The sequence below is a fragment of the Nannobrachium achirus genome, assembly GCF_963921795.1.
Source record: "Nannobrachium achirus genome assembly, chromosome: 7".
Lineage (NCBI taxonomy): Eukaryota > Metazoa > Chordata > Actinopteri > Myctophiformes > Myctophidae > Nannobrachium > Nannobrachium achirus.
Window position 1 is genome coordinate 22,999,856 of NC_137816.1, and position 18,142 is coordinate 23,017,997.

The 18,142-nt window shown below is 43.3% G+C and overlaps 1 protein-coding gene across 1 annotated transcript in view; it reads left to right on the forward strand.

Moving 5' to 3' along the window:
* Nucleotides 1-2,217: 2,217 nt before the first annotated feature.
* slc6a2 (solute carrier family 6 member 2) overlaps nucleotides 2,218-18,142 on the forward strand; it is a 51,670-nt gene continuing 35,745 nt past the window's right edge. Inside the window, exons 1-4 of the mRNA XM_080729230.1 lie at nucleotides 2,218-2,261; nucleotides 2,747-3,217; nucleotides 5,534-5,665; nucleotides 7,569-7,803. Of these exons, the coding sequence (XP_080585356.1) occupies nucleotides 2,920-3,217; nucleotides 5,534-5,665; nucleotides 7,569-7,803 (665 nt within the window). The 5' untranslated portion in view covers nucleotides 2,218-2,261; nucleotides 2,747-2,919. The remainder of the gene's footprint in view (nucleotides 2,262-2,746; nucleotides 3,218-5,533; nucleotides 5,666-7,568; nucleotides 7,804-18,142) is intronic.

The window sequence follows — 18,142 nt, forward strand, 5'->3', positions numbered from 1 at the left end:
AGTAGTTCACCCCCAAAATGACCTTTCTTCTGTTGATTAGTCACGCCATGGAGACTTCACTTGACTCGATAATATTCTTTTGTATTTGTGCCATTCCTAAGACAAAAAAGAAAGATTTATAGTAAATTTACCCCCATTGATTGGATGGGGACCCAAATGCTTGGCCCATTAATGTCATTGCATTAAAAGTAGGCTATGGAGGGGGAAAATGTTGTCTAGACAGGTTTGATGTTTACCTGATATCCATCGTTTCCTAGTTACTTTGTAGCACTCTAAATTCTTTAATACGTGACCATTTACCCATCCCGTTGTTGAATAGGGTCAAACTCTGATCTTGCACTTTGTAAGTGGCTCTGGATAAGAGTGTAGGCTACAGTGCCAAATCCACAGTGTAAATTATTTATATGTATAAAGAAGTGTCAACCTGCATCTGTGTCATCCTACATCTACAAATTGCACTTTCTTGATGGCAACAATTTAGGCTAAAAGTCTCAGAATTCTCATCTCGCATGAGATTGGTAGTTACAAGGGTGGCACTGTGTTAGGCTAATCAAAGTTTAATTTACTTACCAGTTTATTGATTGCAAAAAAAATATATAGTAAATTTACCCCCATTGATTCTGGATAGGGACCCAAATACAAGGCCCTGGATGGGGACCCAAATGCCCAAATGCCAAACTGGACAACAGGGGCATTTCTGCCTAATAGACCCCATGGACAGTCTTTTGGGATCAATATAAGTAGGAAAGTGAGCCTAGAAGTGATTTAGGGCGGAGTTGTCCTTTAACTGGTTGTTCGTAAATAAGCCACACTGAATGCACTCTATAACGTCACCGCCCACTGCACTCACTACACTGAGCACACACCGGGTGCGCATTTCCGAACGCACCCATAGTCTTCTGCCTTGCCATGTTTCCACCATGGTCCTTGATTCCCACAGACCATCTGCTGTGTCTTGCGTAATTCGGGTCAGAATAAATGGGGGTAAATGTAGGTGTCAAGCTAATTTTACCCCCATTGATTCTGATTCTGAGCTTGTGTCCCCATCCAGGGCCTTGCATTTGGGTCCCCATCCAGGGCCAATGGGCCAAGCATTTGGTAAATTTACTATAAATCTTTTTTTTTTTTGTCTTAGAAATGCGACAAATACAAAAAAATGTTATTGAACTCAAGTCCCCATAGCGTGACTAATCAATAGAAAACAATTTATTTTGGATTTTGGGGGTGTAGTTCACTTCAACTTTAGTTTAGTTCAACTTTAACGTCAACCTGTGCTGTTTTATGTGCAGGCAGAGGCGTCAATTGGGTGTGGCAAGCTATGGCAGCTGCCATACCTTGGCTACAGGGGAAAACAAATAAAATGTAGTCTACTTCTTGAAATAAATTAATTGTGCCTGTAACTGTTGCTAAGGTATATGACAGGTATGGCAAGACACTAGTCATGTTGCCATACCTTAGCTTTTTCTGAACTGACGCCACTGTGTGCAGGACCTACAAACTAACTAATGTGCGTTGTCCCGCAGCGGTGGTGTAAAAAGCTGTAAAAGGCGCACTGAGAGGCCGTTGGCCGGGCCGTCCGTGCAGCTATTAGGCTATAATAGCCTTCTAGGCTATATAGCCTAATAGCTGCCCGGACGGCCCGGCCAACCGGACTCAGACTGCAGCAGTGTTCAATTCTGGTTCCCAAACACTGGGTCGGGACCCATTTGTGGGTCGCGGTCGCGGACACATCTTTACGAGTCCTTTAATTTGTTCATTATTTTTTTAATTATTATTATTTTAAAACATTTTCAAAAAAACGTCCCCCAAAAAGATAAGATTTCCATGAATAAAATTAAAATGTTTTTCGAAGTAATTTCATTGATAAATAAAATAAAATCCAAGAAATTCCATAAATTAGAAAACAAAATGTCTAAGAAGTAGTGAAAACAGCAGATCTACAAGCTTCGATAGCCTGCTGTGAGCTTGTAGATCAGCTGTTTTCACTTGCTTGGATCCCGGCCAAACGTCTGATCTCTCTTTTGGGTCTCTATCTTAAAACGTTTGGGAACCACTGCACTGCCTGCCAATGAATTATACAACATCACGTGGAAGAGACGGGAGAGGAAACGGATCTAAAAGCTCACATTTGATCTCGTCTGATCGCCGGAGAAGAAGGCGAGTCTTAAAAGTTCCTTCAGGATGGGCAGTCTCCCCTCAGACTCATCTGGACGACAACAGCGACGGGTCACCATGGAGAGACTGTGTCCCTAGCTTCACAAGTATGGACCTGATCCCTGTCGGCGGCGGGGATCTTTAATCACCTTTACTCACGATGACATGACGCTAACCTTTTAACTTTTTCATCTATTGTCCTTGTAATAATGCCTGTAGAATTAGAAATAATGTTTTTTTGGTGATCGGGTCAGTTTGGAGCGAGCAGCGCACAGTGCGCGCTCCGACGCGGTGAGGAGTCCGCTCTAATCCTCGACACCTGCTGTTGGAGTGAATTACTACTTATATATAGGCGATCCTTCCATGTAGCCTAGATGTCATACTTTTATTCATTTTTTTTGGTAAAAAAAAAAATACAATCTCTGTCCTTTAGGGAGGAATAATAACCCAAATCTCCCCATTAAATCCATACCGATCCTGTGCGTAATTCGCGCTGAGCGTATAGCTAAGGGGGAAATCAACACATTTCGCTGCAACCACGTAGGCTGTCCCAGTCTGTACAAACTTTCCGTGTGTCTCTATCCCACTTCAGCTCATGTATGCGGAGGGTGTTGACTGCAGTTCCCGGGGAGAAGTGTCGCTCATGCGGGGAGTTTGCCGGCAGGAGTCCCGTCGTGAACCGCAGCAGCAGCAGCACCGACACCAACGTGATCGCCAGTTCCCCGTGGCCGTGAGAGCACGGGGCCACACCGGCTGCACAAAAACATGAACATCCAGGTGATGCCAGAACACAAACTGTCGTCGGTGGCCCCGCTTAAGCAGTGCAATGTGGAGAAAAAAGACGTGGAACTGATACTGGTCAAGGACCAGAATGGAGTCCAATTCACCAGCTCCAGCATCATCCCGACCCCTCTGTCTTCTGGTCCCCCCGCCTGCTACCCCGACGGGGAGGACCGGGAGACTTGGGGCAAAAAGATCGACTTTCTGCTGTCGGTCATTGGCTTCGCGGTGGACTTGGCCAATGTGTGGAGATTCCCTTACCTGTGCTACAAAAACGGTGGAGGTGAGTACATTTGTAGCTGGAGTTCAGTGTTTCTCAAACTTTTACGTTTCAAGGTCTCCCCTTAACTCTGACAGTATACAAATGGAACGAAATGGGTCCATTTAGGGTCGTTACTCGTTAGGGTCCATTTGGTTCCATTTGTACACTGTCAGAGTTAGACTTGTAAGAGTCAATTTAGACCCCCATAAAGGAACCCACAGAGTCCCTGGAATCCACTTGTAGGACCACTGCTGTAGCTCTATGTGCAGCAGGGTACACATCACAATAGTCCAACCTGTTATCTGGAGGTTCCCCTCAAAGTATCAGCAATTTTCTACTTTTAGGTTAAAATGTTCCCTTATGGGGCAAAACATCCATATCGTCCTAATAACAACACAGCTATTTTACATTTTCTCTTATCACTGCACAGTCTCAGTTGTTTTAATCACATAATAGCTTTAGTTGTATATTAACAGTGTCAGTGCATTTTGGTTTTAAGAAGGAACCACTTCATTTCATGATAGATGTGTAATGTCATTGCATTAAAAGTAGGCTATGGAGGGGGAAAATGTTGTCTAGACAGGTTTGATGTTAACCTGATATCCATCGTTTCCTAGTTACTTTGTAGCACTCTAAATTCTTTAATACGTGACCATTTACCCATCCCGTTGTTCAATAGGGTCAAACTCTGATCTTGCACTTTGTAAGTGGCTCTGGATAAGAGTGTAAATTATTTATATGTATAAAGTGTCAACCTGCATCTGTGTCATCCTACATCTACAAATTGCACTTTCTTGATGGCAACAATTTAGGCTAAAAGTCTCAGAATTCTCATCTCGCATGAGATTGGTAGTTACAAGGGTGGCACTGTGTTAGGCTAATCAAAGTTTAATTTACTTACCAGTTTATTGATTGCAAAAAAAAAAAAAAAAAAAAGAATTAAGACAAATTGAAGAAAGAGACATTTTCTAAATCTCTGCATCTGCAGTATGACAGTTCAACAAGGAAAATGTGCCGTTTTAATGAGACTTCTGTTGCCTCAGGCATGCTGTAGTCGTGACAAGTGTGAATGTGTGCCCTGGCTGTGGCTGGTACCTGCTGTGCTGTGCTGTGTGCACGTCACTTCATGTGGTGAAAATAAACATTGTGAAAGGTCTGCTCCGCGGGGTCAATGGTACAACTGATGTGTGATCCGTTTGACCTTCACATAAATACATGTATTCATACAGTCATATAGTCTTGGCCAGTGGTTCTCAACTTGACCCACATTTTATTTTTTATTTTATTTTATTTTATTTCTGTATTTGGGGGGTCCCCAGATGACAGTAAAATCACCTTTAAGACCTTTTTTTTAATAAACACGAAAAAAGACCATTACTGCATCAAAAGTAATCAACAAACTAGTATAAAAGAGGTCAAACATTGGCCAAATTGTCAAATAATATAAGAAAGAGGCATAAATTGTGAAAATAGGCAAGCTAACCTACAAGCTCACAATGCCTCTGCTACTACGATTCCAAGTGCGTGTCAGGGTGGGGGGTCCCTAGTTCAAATATGACCATTTTGTGGGGTCGCAGCCTGAAAAGATTGAGAACCAATTGTAGGGCCTATACAGCTCATACTGTGGCATTGTTTCATTGTTAACTGTGGCATTAAAGGGATACGTAGCTTTGCCCTGTGTTACTGTTTACATAACAAAACAATATATACATTGTTTTACACATCATTTCCCTCATCAGCCCCTGGAGTAGTGTGGTGGTCTTTACCTGCAGAAACACACTGTCCTCTCGCTGTATTTTGGTGTTTTCACTGTTTGTTATAAATAAAATAAATAAATAAGGATATTTATTGTTTTGTCACATAAATACAGGGCAAAGTAATAGTGACGTTTCCATGTCAAGGAACCTCAAATTGTATATAAAATGTACAGCGTAGTGAATTTTAAAAAGGTTGAAGGCTACCTATGTAGAAATGGTCATAGAGTGCTTTCCCACAACGTCTCGGCGTGCATGGCAGTGAATGATGTTTAAAAATGTAGGCTGAGATCTGCATCTGTATACACTGCATACATGTACACAACCTTGTTGAGGACGGGCAAATGGTCCTTTAAAAAAAGAGTGTTGTGTGCTTTCTATTTTTGTAAAAAAACAAAAAAAACAACCAACTCCCTTCTCTATCATCCAAAACCGATCTTACAAGCTACAAAGCTCGTGGCGACGCAATCCGTTTTGAGCTTGTAGATATTTTTGGTGAAGAGATTTGAAAATGTTACAGTTGTAACTCGAGTCCGATGACAATGTTGCCAGGTTGGTGTTCAGACTGTGTGTGTTCTTTCAGGTGCCTTTCTGATCCCCTACCTCCTCTTCCTGTTCATCGCGGGGATGCCACTGTTCTACATGGAGCTGGCCCTGGGGCAGTACAACAGGGAGGGGGCGGCTACCGTCTGGAAGATATGCCCCATGTTTAAAGGCAGGTCACACACACACACATGCACGAGCGAATGCACACAAGCACGCACGCACACACACACACACACACACACACACACACACACACACACACACACACACACACACACACACACACACACACACACACACACACACACGCGCGCGCGCGCGCACACACACGCACATGCGCACACGCGCACACACACACGTCACACACATCTGGCTTTCTCAACCTATGCCACTCACCACTCACTCATCTGAACTTTCTTTGAGGGTCTTGACTTTATGTTTTGCTCCAACCCTGTTGACCTTTCCCCTGCGCTGGTAGCGACCAGTCTCTGTGTCAGGTGATGATCTTTATTTCTACCTGTTCCTGAAACCTTTACCCTTCCTCTGCTTCCCCAAATGCCACACAGACATGAGTGACAGGCCACACGCTCGCACTAACAGCACACTAGCATGCATGCATGCAGGCACGCACGGCGCATGCACGCACGCACACAGGCACGCACGCACGCAGCCATTCTGTTGTCTATGTTGTACTGCTGGATGGCACTCGAAGGAGACCTGTCATCAAATAATTATGTTGTAAAACGGAATGTTTACTTTTTCTCGTTCTCGGGATTGGACTACTTATGAATCTGAGTCATATGTTTTGTTACTATGCATAGTGAACCGTCTCTGTTAAATTTACTCTGAGAGTGTTTATGGAAGAGAGGGTGTGTCGCTTGAGCTGAATTGAATATGAATCTTGAGTCATATGTTTGTTACTCTGCTCGCGGCCAGGGGTGTCGCATCAAATTCTGGGCCCTGGGTACTATGACAGCAGATATACAAGCTCACAAGCTGCAAGCTTGTAGATCTGCTATTTTTTTTTATCATGAACATTTGTGCAAGTCTTTGAATATTTCAACTCCTTCTCCTTTTTGAAAAACCTATGTTTCTATGTCAGTGGTGCTAAAACCTTTTCATGTGAAGGACCCCCAAAATCATATGTATTTGGCCACGGACCCCCATCTCAAAATATTTAGTTCCAGGGACCCCCCAGAAGCAAAACTTAGCTCTAACTTAAAAAATAGCAGATCTACAAGCTAGCAGCGCAGCACTCGGTGCCACGCTGTGAGCTTGTAGATCTGCTATTTTTCAATAGCTAAAGTATCAAATAATTAAGGCCCCTCCACCTTGGGCCCTAGTAACTCAGTCCCACTCCCCCCCCCCCCCCCCCACCCCCCACCCCCCTCCTTGTGACGCCACCTGCACCCATCTCATCACGTATTAAGTGGTCAGATGGGTGGGCCGCGAACGCTTTCGAGATTCTTAAGTGGGCCTTCATCCAGAAAAGGTGAGGACCACTGATCTAAACTAGTGGTTCTCAAAGTGGGGCCTGGGGACCCCCAGGGGTCCTTGCGGCAGTTCCATGGAGTCCCCATGCAGCCAAAATAGTTAAGAACAAAATGGACCCTCATGAGTATGCAACTCCGAGAACGTACAAATGGAAGCACATTTGTGTGCTCTCAGTACTACAGTGTAGATTGGGGGTCCCAGAGATCAACATGTATCTAATTCGGGTCTGTGTCCTGGAAATGGCATATCTTTTCAAATCGTCACTGTCGTTTAAAATGTGTATGTTTTTTCGTAAAGTAAAGCCCTGCTTCATCATACAAGACTGTTGCACAAAACTATAAATAGCAGAACTACAAGCACACAACGCCTTGCACCGCGAGGCGCTATGAGCTTGTAGTTCTGCTATTTTCACTATTTTCAATTGTTTTTTAAATGATAAAAACAAAATGAAAGGTTTTGGTGATACACGGTTTCCACCGGGCGGCACCCGACAACAATGAAATGCGGGTCCGCCGGCTAATATGTGTCAATTTGACTTGGAAAAAAACCCCTGATCTAAACTACGGCGTGGTCCTCAGGCGTGGGCTACACGGTGATCATCATCGCTCTGTACGTGGGCTTCTACTACAACGTGATCATCGCCTGGTCCCTCCACTACCTGTTCTCCTCCATGACCAGGGACCTGCCCTGGCTCCACTGTGGCAACCCCTGGAACAGCGTCAACTGCACCGACCCCAAGCTCATCAACAGCTCCTTCCTGGGCAACGAGTCCTACTCCAAGTACAAGATCACACCGGCGGCCGAGTACTACGAGTGAGTAGACCCCCCCCCCCCCCCCCCCCCGCTATTTTGGGCTATTTTAATCTGATTGCAGAGGAGGCTCAAGTTCATGATGTCTGGGTATGCCTCTGTTGTATGACGTAGTCGCATGGCAAACAATAGCCAATCTACTCCATCGTACGACAAAGGGTGGCAGTAGATCAGGAGGCTGAAAAGTGTCACTGAAAAGTAGCAAACATAGCGAATCTACTAGCTCTAAACGTTGATCAGACACACTGTTTTACAAGACAAGGATCTGAATCACAAGTGTACAGTATATATAGATGTCGGGCAAAATCTCCATATTTTAACATTTTGTATTTTTTCATGAATTAATGCCCTACTTGATCACTCTACAACATCACACCACAGCATTCTAAAGTAACAGATCTACAAGCTCTTTTGAGCTTGTAGTTCTCCTACTTTTGCTATTTTTGAATTAGAATCCTGAAAAGTAACAGTTTGGACATGCACATTTCCATGCGACAGAGACAATATCTGTGTTGTCAGGTAATCTGCATTGGTTGGGTTTGTAAACAGAGGTTTGTGATTTGTCTAAGGAGCTTTGTGGTTGGTCAGTTCATATGTCTGTCACACACATTTTGTTTTTGTCTTGGGGCGGTTCTTAACCACTTTTCATTAGATATCAATCTAATGGGCTGGCTACTGCAAGACTATAATGGAAATCTAACATAATTAGATGCTGATTAGTGATATGTCTATGCCTTTATAAGCACTAAGCAGCATTCCCATAATAGCATTAATGTGACATGTGAAAGAGGCTAAAGACAGGTTTTAAGGTTGGATTTTAAAAGCACCACTGGAAGCCAGGGGCGTTCGGAAGTGGACATGGTGGGAATTCCACAGGCCTGGCTCCAAAGAGTTTAGCAGTTTCTCTCTATTCTCTATTCTCTTTCTTTTTCCATTCCATTTGTTGACGTTCTTTTGATTACTGTCACAGGTTTCAATCATAAGTCATTGGGCTCTGCACTGCATCAACCATGTCTTGCACATTGATTTCTTGTAGTAGCATGCAACTATTCACATGGCACACGCATCATAACGATGGTGACCTTTTCACTAGAAACATCTGTGCTTCTTCACAAATTCTTCAAAATCCATTCATGAACATTTGCTCTATAAAAAGGCATATGTACGTCACAGACAGATACAGTGTTTGAAGCACACCGGGGGGGGAAAAGCCCAGCATCCGTTTGCACTTCAAAGTCGCCCCCCCGACCGACCGACCGACCGACCTCCAGCTCATGTTCAGACTGACTCTGCAGCACACACAGGAAGTAGTCTGAGGTGACTAGGAGGACAATGGCTGTGTCCGAAATGCGGAACACGTTCCCTAAATGAGGGATCCAGATGTAGTGTACTACAGTAGTGAACAAATCAGCGCATTTCGGACACTACTCCGTCGCCATCTGGTTGTGTCATCGCTGTCGCACAGTTAAAACGCTCAGAGCACTGGCTTTTGGAGCAATAAATAATAGCCGATCTACAAGCTCTCAACAGGGGGCGAAGCGACGCGTTGTGAGCTTGTACATCAACTCCCCAATGCTTGTGGATTGTAAATAACATACCAACATGTTGCGGTGTTATTATGAGAAATAGGCCAAATATAATTATGTTTTACTTTTTATTTATCACAATTCAATAAAATAATGTTAAAAAAAATATATGTTTGTGATAAAATAGGTTATTCTTGCTAATTTAAATAACATTATTTATCATGATTATTATTATCAGCTGTGGAAGGTTGGGAAGAAAAGATCGAAAAACAAAAGCCTCCATCGTCTATTCTTGTATATTCTCTTCATAAACAACTTTAGAGCTTTTTTTATCATTTGTTCTCTGGTGACAAGGCTGTGGACATTTGTACGAGTTGTTTTCTTTAGCCGGTGGTTCTGCTACGGACGGCTCTGTTGCATTTGCTCTGCAACAGGTGGCTACGCCTCCTGCCCAGAGACGCAGAGACGAGCCTGCAGTGTGCGTGTGTGCGTGCACACCGCATGTGCGTGCTGAAAGCGCGAGACAGCGGCCACAGTGCTGTGCATTGTGGGGTGGTAGGGCTTGAATATTGACCATCGAATGCACCCTACAAATCCAAATGCATTGTGGGATACTTCAGTACACTATATTAGGGTACAAAAATGCTCACTATACATTCGGACACTAGTTCAAAATGGCGGAGCCCCCCTTTTAGTACACTACATTAGAGAATAGGGTGGATTTTGGACGCAGCCAATGTGATGGTCTTTTCCGCCCTAGTCCAGTGGTGTAAAGTAACTAAGTACATTTACTCAAGTACTTTACTAAAGCACAATTTTGAGGTATTTTTAAATTACTCTTTACTTATTACTTCTACTCCACTACATCTCAGAGGCAAATATTGTACTTTTTACTCCATACACTTATTTAATAACTTTAGTTACTTTGTTGAGTTTGATTATTATTACAAACAATACAAAGCATACATTACCCACTTCAGCCCTATATCCACGGGTTTCCAACGCCTCATAGTGCATTGCGCAGACGTTGTACCGAGCTTCCGGCGCCGCAGCCGAGTGTGATTTACAAGCTCACAACGGGTTGCATCTGCGACGCGACGTGAGCTTGTACCGTATGTCTGCTGTTAAACCGGAAGTGTGGTCCAAATAATCTCCAGTAAACTCCCGCGGAAACAGGTGGATACATTTCGGCCATTGAAAATAGACGATCTACAAGCTCATATTGCGTCGCATTGCGATGCATTGTGAGCTTGTAGATCTACTGTGCTATTTAAAAAAAAAACATGAGAAATTAGACATTCTGCATAATGACTACTTTTACTTTTGTGCTTTTACTCAAGTAATCTTTGATTACAGGACCTTTACTTGCACAGAATGTTTCTGATCTTGCATTCGTACGTCGCACTGGAAAAGAGCGTCTCCTAAATGCATAAAGTGTAAAATGTAATTGTCTCATCCTTGGCTCACCTGCACAAACAAAGTGTGCTGGCCATTGCGTCACATGCGGGTAACCATGCAGATTAAACCCGATGCCTGCTGTGATTCAGTAGATGTCCCTCCTTGTTATCGCAGACTTTCCTTGAGACCCCCCCCCCACACACACACACACACACAACCCCCACCCCTGCCAATGATTCGTACGAGAGAGGCGACTGCAGTTTTCCCGGTGAACCTGAGCGCAACGGTGGGGGCGCGGGAGTGTGGGGAACACACACCACTGACTATTGCCGATGATGGAGAGGGTATAGGCCTATACTAGCTTTATGTATTGAGAGGCACTCTTGCCGATTTCGGAAGAGACTCGTCGCCACTTGCCACTACTAGAAATGCATATTGTCTGTGTTATTGTTTACAACCACAATTATTCACGTGTGTCAAGATCACGGTTCCACTAGTTTTACTTGTAGGCTAGTGTAGGCTTAGAAGCCTTTTCAGAAGTTAATTTAATGTTTTCCATTTAATGATTTCCTTTATCCTCATCTAATCTTGCGTTAATGCACGCAACTGTTTTCGCCATCAAGTCTAGTAGGCTTTTCAGAAGTTCATTTAATGATTTCCTTTATCGTCATCTTGCGCTAATGCACGCAACTGTTTTCGCCAGGTTTTAACTTTTAAGGTCTTATTTTAGTTGTTTCTCATAAGCTCGCAACCCTCCTTGCCCATCGGCTCCCACCGTTGCGCAAAGGTTCACCGGGAAAACTGCGGTCGCACGAGAGAGAGGGAAGTGAGGCAGGATTTGCTGACCGCTCTCAATTTGACATACCGGCAGTCGCTTGGTTAGTCCAGTCTAGAGGTTTTAACCACATAAACCCTGGTGTCCTTATTTTGGGCATGTTGTTTAGGGGAGACATTTCTCAAACGTAGCTCAATTTATACATATTGTACCCCACAAATAAAGCTTGTGGATTGGCTGTTTTTGTCATATGACTGTGTGTCAGGCTTAACTGGTTAATTGCAACCGTAGGTCGCAGTTTACTATCAGAACCGTCACAGCTTATAACACTGTGGTTCCCCTGACACATCACAGGTGACATCACAGTGATGTCAGATACTCAGAGCAGGGATCTCCATATATGGGCTTAAACAGGTGACATCATAGTGATGTCTGATACTCAGAGCAGGGATCTCCATATATGGGCATAAAAGGGATTCTGTTAGGGATCTCCATATATAGGCATACAAGGGATTGTATCCTAGATAATGCCCTGTTAGGAGAACCAACTAACATAATCCATACATGGCCAAGACAGATGGCACGACCTTGCCCTTTAGTGCGAGGTTGCTTTTCACCCTTAGGCGTCTTACTGGTAATTAATACTTGTGTGTCCAGTTTAGTTTGACTCGGTTCCACAGATAAATATTGTGAAAATAGCAGATCTATAAGCTCACAACCCCTCGGCTATTCTCACAATGTTTATCTCTTTATTAACGTTTCAGAGCATAATGCCCAGAACGCCATGTATGGAGATGTCCCTGTGTATTTGTCCCTATATTATGTATGCAGTACCAACGTTTCAGAGCCGTTTAGAGTCCTTAAATTGTCACCTCGTTGTCATCTGGGGACCATTGACATATATGGACCCCCACTGCGTGTACTGTACATTTTGAGACGGGCCCTGTCCGGCGACAGGGGCTCTGCTGGGGTCCATAAATCCTTCACTTCCAGTACAGGAACAAAGACAACTTGAGTCAACAAGCAACTTCCTCGCTCTCTCTCTCTCTCTCTCTCTCTCTCTCTCTCTCTCTCTCTCTCTCTCTCTCTCTCTCTCTCTCTCTCTCTCTCTGTCACCCAGGTGGAATGCGTGCACGTGCCCATGTTTACGTGCCCATATGCGCTTCTCGCCCTTAGGGTGTCTTACTAGTGTACTTGCAAAGTATTTATAGTGCACTGCCAGTAAATGCATATGTAGTTAATTATGTAAATGTTAATGACCATTTAAGTGTTAAGTGGCCCCCGATCTGGATGAACCATGGTTGCCTGAAACAGGGACCCGGTCTTTTACTGCACTGCACTTAAAAAGAAACGTGATCAACAGATAATGCTATCCAGTCAAAGTACTCTACATACATTCTCATTCAACGGCTAAAAGAGTAGCTGTGCCCTTGTCCCGGCCTGTCAGAGGTCATAACACGTCCGTTCACCTTCTTTCATCCTCTGTCATAAGTGGGCCCCTCAGGAGAGACCCAGTAAATGGATGTGGTCCCTCTAGGCCTGGTCCCTTTAGGTAACTTGGCAAGAGAAAACCGTTAACCAATTAAAGCCTAAATAATGTAATCAATAGCTCACAACATGTTGCAATGCAACGCGTTGTGAGCTGATATGGGCTTTAGCTGAATGCTTGCCAAATGTCCATCCATTTTGTGTTGTGAGCATGTAGAGCTGCCATTTATAACAAAGGTTTTCCCCCAGAATGTTGGATGCTGGGGTTTAAGTGGTTAACCGTGCCTTCCGGGCAGCTTACAGAGTGATCGATTTTTGACAGTTATTCACTTATTTCCTATCAAATGATAAGCAGCCACAGCCGCTTTGGATGGTATTTAAAAATCCTGTGCTTGTTTTGATGTGTCCCAGTACGTATACAGCGACATCCACTTTGACCCCATAATTCAGAACTAATGCACATCTGACCCCATTTAAGTCTTAACCTTGTTTCATTTAATCTCTACAGTTAGAGTTATCTCCTCGTTATTGCTAATGATATCTATGAATTATCTGACCTCAATCAAATTGCTGCTGTTTTCAGCAAACTCCTATGTTTTAATTCATCCATTAAAAATCAAAGTGTTTTGCCTCCAATGACAAATGAAAATGAATGATTTGCACTAAGCTGTTGGCCTTAAAATAGCTATTAGGCTGTTGACTCAGTGAAGTCCCAAGGTCCCTCTGCTCTGTGAGAACACGTTGACTTCCATTTAAAAGGACAAAAAATACAAATTGAATCCAGCAGTTTGAAACAAGATGGGCACTGATGCATGTTTCCTGCTGTCATGCTATAATTCATGTTAACTTGTTATAATCATTGTTGTTTAAACCTTGAATTCGATCCAGTGAATAGTGTCACTGACTGGCTCGATGCAGATCATACGGGAATCAGGCTGAGAGTGAAAGTTGTGCTCAAGGATGTGGCTGGACCTTTGTTTTCGGAATCATGCAGAGTCAAGGAGGCTATTTGAGGATAGCCAAAAAAACTCAATCCAGCACCCTGTCAAAATCTAGACCTGGAACCAACGTTTTCGGTATTTCTCTCTGGTGTGAGTTTGATCTCCTTGCCAGCAAGCCCTTGGTTTCCTGGATAGATCTGCAGTGTGAATCATCTAAACTAAAGATCTGCAGCCTGTTTTTGTGAAAAACAAACTAACTACTAGGGATGCAACATATCGAACCGAATATCGAATACCGAACCTAAAGACCCTGTACCGAACAATACAATACAATAACCCTCCACATCCACATTCCCCTGGAACCCCCTCAAGGACCCTTAGGGGTCCGCAGAGCCCACTTAGAGAACCACTACCCTAGAGGTTGGGTACTGTATTGTTCAAAGCTAAAACCAAAAAATACGTAGTAATAAAAATACATTTATAAATCAAGGACATTTCTGTTTATTTTTTGTATCGAAAAAATATCGAACCGAACTGTACCGTGAATTTTGTAAACCATTGCACCCTCACTAACTACCTAACTACTTAACAACCTATAACTACCTACCTACCTACCTACCTACCTACCTACCTACCTACCTACCTACCTACCTACCTACCTAACTAACTAACTAACTAACTAACTAACTAACTAACTAAACTCAATGATGTGACTATTTCATATGATGCAAAACATCATGATAGATTGCAGTGGCATGCATCTGGGGTGGGCTTTGTAAACCCATGTAGGGGCCAGCCGTTGACTATCATAGCCAACCGCAATGTTTTGTTATTTTGTTGGACGTACTTACGCTACTACAGAACTGAATTGTCTCATTAAATATTTGACCACAAAAGTAAACTAGTTTCTTACAAAATAAATTTCTTTCATTGAACACATTCACTCATCATGACCCAAGGCCTCCAGGCATACAGAAACAAGACAATAAATTGCCTCATGATTCGCATAAAAAGTCTACTTAGTTAGTAGTTAGTGCACTCCTCTTCCCAGCGCCCAGCTCAAGCACTTTCAGCTATCCTGGCGCCTGCTGTTTTTTGGCGACGCGTTCAACTTTGGGAGATGAGCTCAATAATTTATGACCTGATGTTGAATTGTTATCACAACCATGAGAAGTCCATGTTTACCATTGTTTCACCTGAGCTATTTCTGCTTATAACACAGATGACAGGACATTCTAGCACAGCAACGGTTGATAGGTTGGAAAGATGCGCGTGTAAACAAAACACTTTGTGCGAGCAAAGCAACAGTACATTAATTATTAATTAGTAGTACAGGAAGTGCAGTCAAAGGTAAAGTTTAGAAGGAGAACCAAGAAAGCCACAGGGGCTTGTTTCCATTGTGATCCACTGTACTCAATTCATCAGTAGTCTAATACATATAACATACAGGTATATTTACAGAGAAAGGAGGGGTCAGGGTGGGGTCCGGAGGATTCTACAATCAAGATGTTCAAAAGAGTTTTGAGGACAGGAATTATTTTAGTTTAGTTTTGGGTAGAGGTTCGACGCCCGTCATGTCTTTTGTAGGTCATCCAGATAGATAGACAACCAAATGAATGATGAATATATGCCATGACGCTAATTGATTTGAAATATTATAACAATCATTAACTCACATCAACTGAGCCTCTACAGTGTAATCTTTCTGGGCTTCATTGCAGCAAACACAGCAATTAAATGAAGCCTAGCGTTAGTTTATACAGGACACGCAAGTCTCACCGCCTCAGCTGTCAGTCAGATCCTTTCCTCATTCACAGATCTGCTGATCAATACATCACACTGTCATAATCCAATCAGAGCTCACACTCAGTAAACGAGGTTCCTTTAAATACAGCTTGCATTCACTATGGCCCTGCTCATCTTGGATCTGAAGCCTCAGATCCACTGCTGCTTAGTTCCCTCCTCCACCCCAGCCTCCACCTTTTGATGAGTCTGGCATAGGCTCTAATACTTGTGATTTCATGTCTGCTATTTCAAGCTAATATGTCAATGTAGTGCTATTGTGCTACTATTGTATCCCTAGGGGGGGTTTGCTAAAATCTCCCTGATTTTGCATAGCAGGCATGCATGTACAAAATTCAGGGAACATCTCGTTCCCTGAATTGTGTTCCTGACTAAAATACATAATCAAGTATTGAAGCAACTTTATTCTCAATAGAGAGAATGGGCGTCCACAGACTGGCATTTCTCTTCTTTTTCTGAGTATTTTCTTTTGCTCTCAACTTGTACTTTCTAAATGTATCTCGATCTCTGCTCTAGCCTTCCATATTATACAATCAGTCTTAGATCCGGCTTGTGTCTCACCTGAGCACTTGCCATAGCACTTGCCCTTGCATTGACGACCTTGCAGAATTATGCAAAAAGGCTAACATAATTAGATAGCATGTTATGTAGACAGATGTCATATTCAGTTTCAATGGACAGATTATTCATTTCTGGATATCGTATTGTTTAGACTGATGATATATCCTATATTACTATTTCTAGTGTTTACCTACTGAAGTAGCGTCTGCTAAATGCCTACATTGTAAATTGTGTGCAGCATAGGAATAACAGCAGCATAACAACCTAACAATAATGGAAACAAGTGAATGACAAACAACCTAATGATAACAAAAACAATCAAACAACCCAACAACAATGAAAACCACATGAATAACAAACAATGAAGCAATGATAATGCTGAATATGGAGCAGATACTCAGTGAACTTGTTCCAGATGTGCCCTGGCTGTAGCCTCAGTGGATGACAGCTCCAAACCTAATTTGTGCAGCCAAAAAAGGTTGTTTATTTTGTTTATTATACTGAGGTGACGATGAATTCAAATTATGTACTTCTTTCTTTTAGGAACAGTATGATGATCTGATTGCTTAATATTTGTCACAGTGCAACAGGAAGTGCAGCTCTGTCTTCACCTCCCCTTGGATAAGCAGATTTTACTTACTTTTACTTTTTTCAACCGCTTTTTCCCCTCCCCAAATTAATTATTATGCTAATGAATTCCTCCCCATTCTGGGTGTTGTCACTGCTGTTGTGTCATACTGGCTCAACTGAGCCCCCAAAAGGAGGACTTAGAGCATTCGTCCTACTCCTCCTGCCTAACACTCGTCGCTGACAGGGGTCGCCACAGCCCATAGAAGCATGTGCAGTGACAAGTATCACCTTCCACACCTGGCTTCCCACTCCCGAACTCGACAAAGCCGGATGCACCGCGGTGGATTCGAACCCCCAGATTCCGCAGTGGTGGGCACTGGGCAGGCACTATCTATCTGCCTGTTTCTACTAGCAGGTTGCAGTCACTCTGTACATCACGTTCACACGGGTGTGCCGTAACTCCAGGGCTCCATGGCGGCGTCGCGTTGCTCTGCGTCTTGACGGCGTCATTGACGGCGTCACATTGACGTCCGACCGGCTCCACCGCAGCGCAGCGGCTGTGACTGTGAGGTATTCATTCTATATCAATATAGCCCATTTCCAAAACAACATGAAAATCACTTTCAAACAGGAATAAAACTATTTGTGACCTGAATATGAACGTATAGAGCACACTATGTTCAGCAGAGAGCAGCAATGCACCACTGACCACTTTGTTTTGTCATGATTATAGCCTGTTGTAGACCTACATAATGTTATCAAAGTAGACCGCTGTATTACATAAAAAAATATGCTATGATTTTTGGGACATCTAGTCACCCATGTGAATGGATAGCCAACAGCAGAAACGCACGTACAGTATATAGCCTACATTTAAATATAGCCTACAATGCATTTATTCATATTTTATACATGACTGGACGTTGTGGACGCTGTCAAAAAATTGAACCGGGGCGATTTTCGACTTTGGACGCCGTCACCGGAGCGTCCGACGTTGACGTTACCGTCGGTAGTGGAGCACCCGTCATTGATTAAAACGAGAGCGTTCCCAGCGTTCCCAGCGTTGACGTTGACGCGACGCTCGACGCGCCCGGTGGAGCCAGGGGGTAAGTCGAGGTGTGTCTTGGGACTTTGTGACAACCTAACATTGAAATGCTGTATATATAAGGGATAACGTCTGGGTCAGCGGTCATTATCGAGAAATAAAATCCCGATAGGATTATCATCCTGAAGGGATTTTATTTCTCCAAAATGAACTCTGACCCAGACGTTAACCCGCT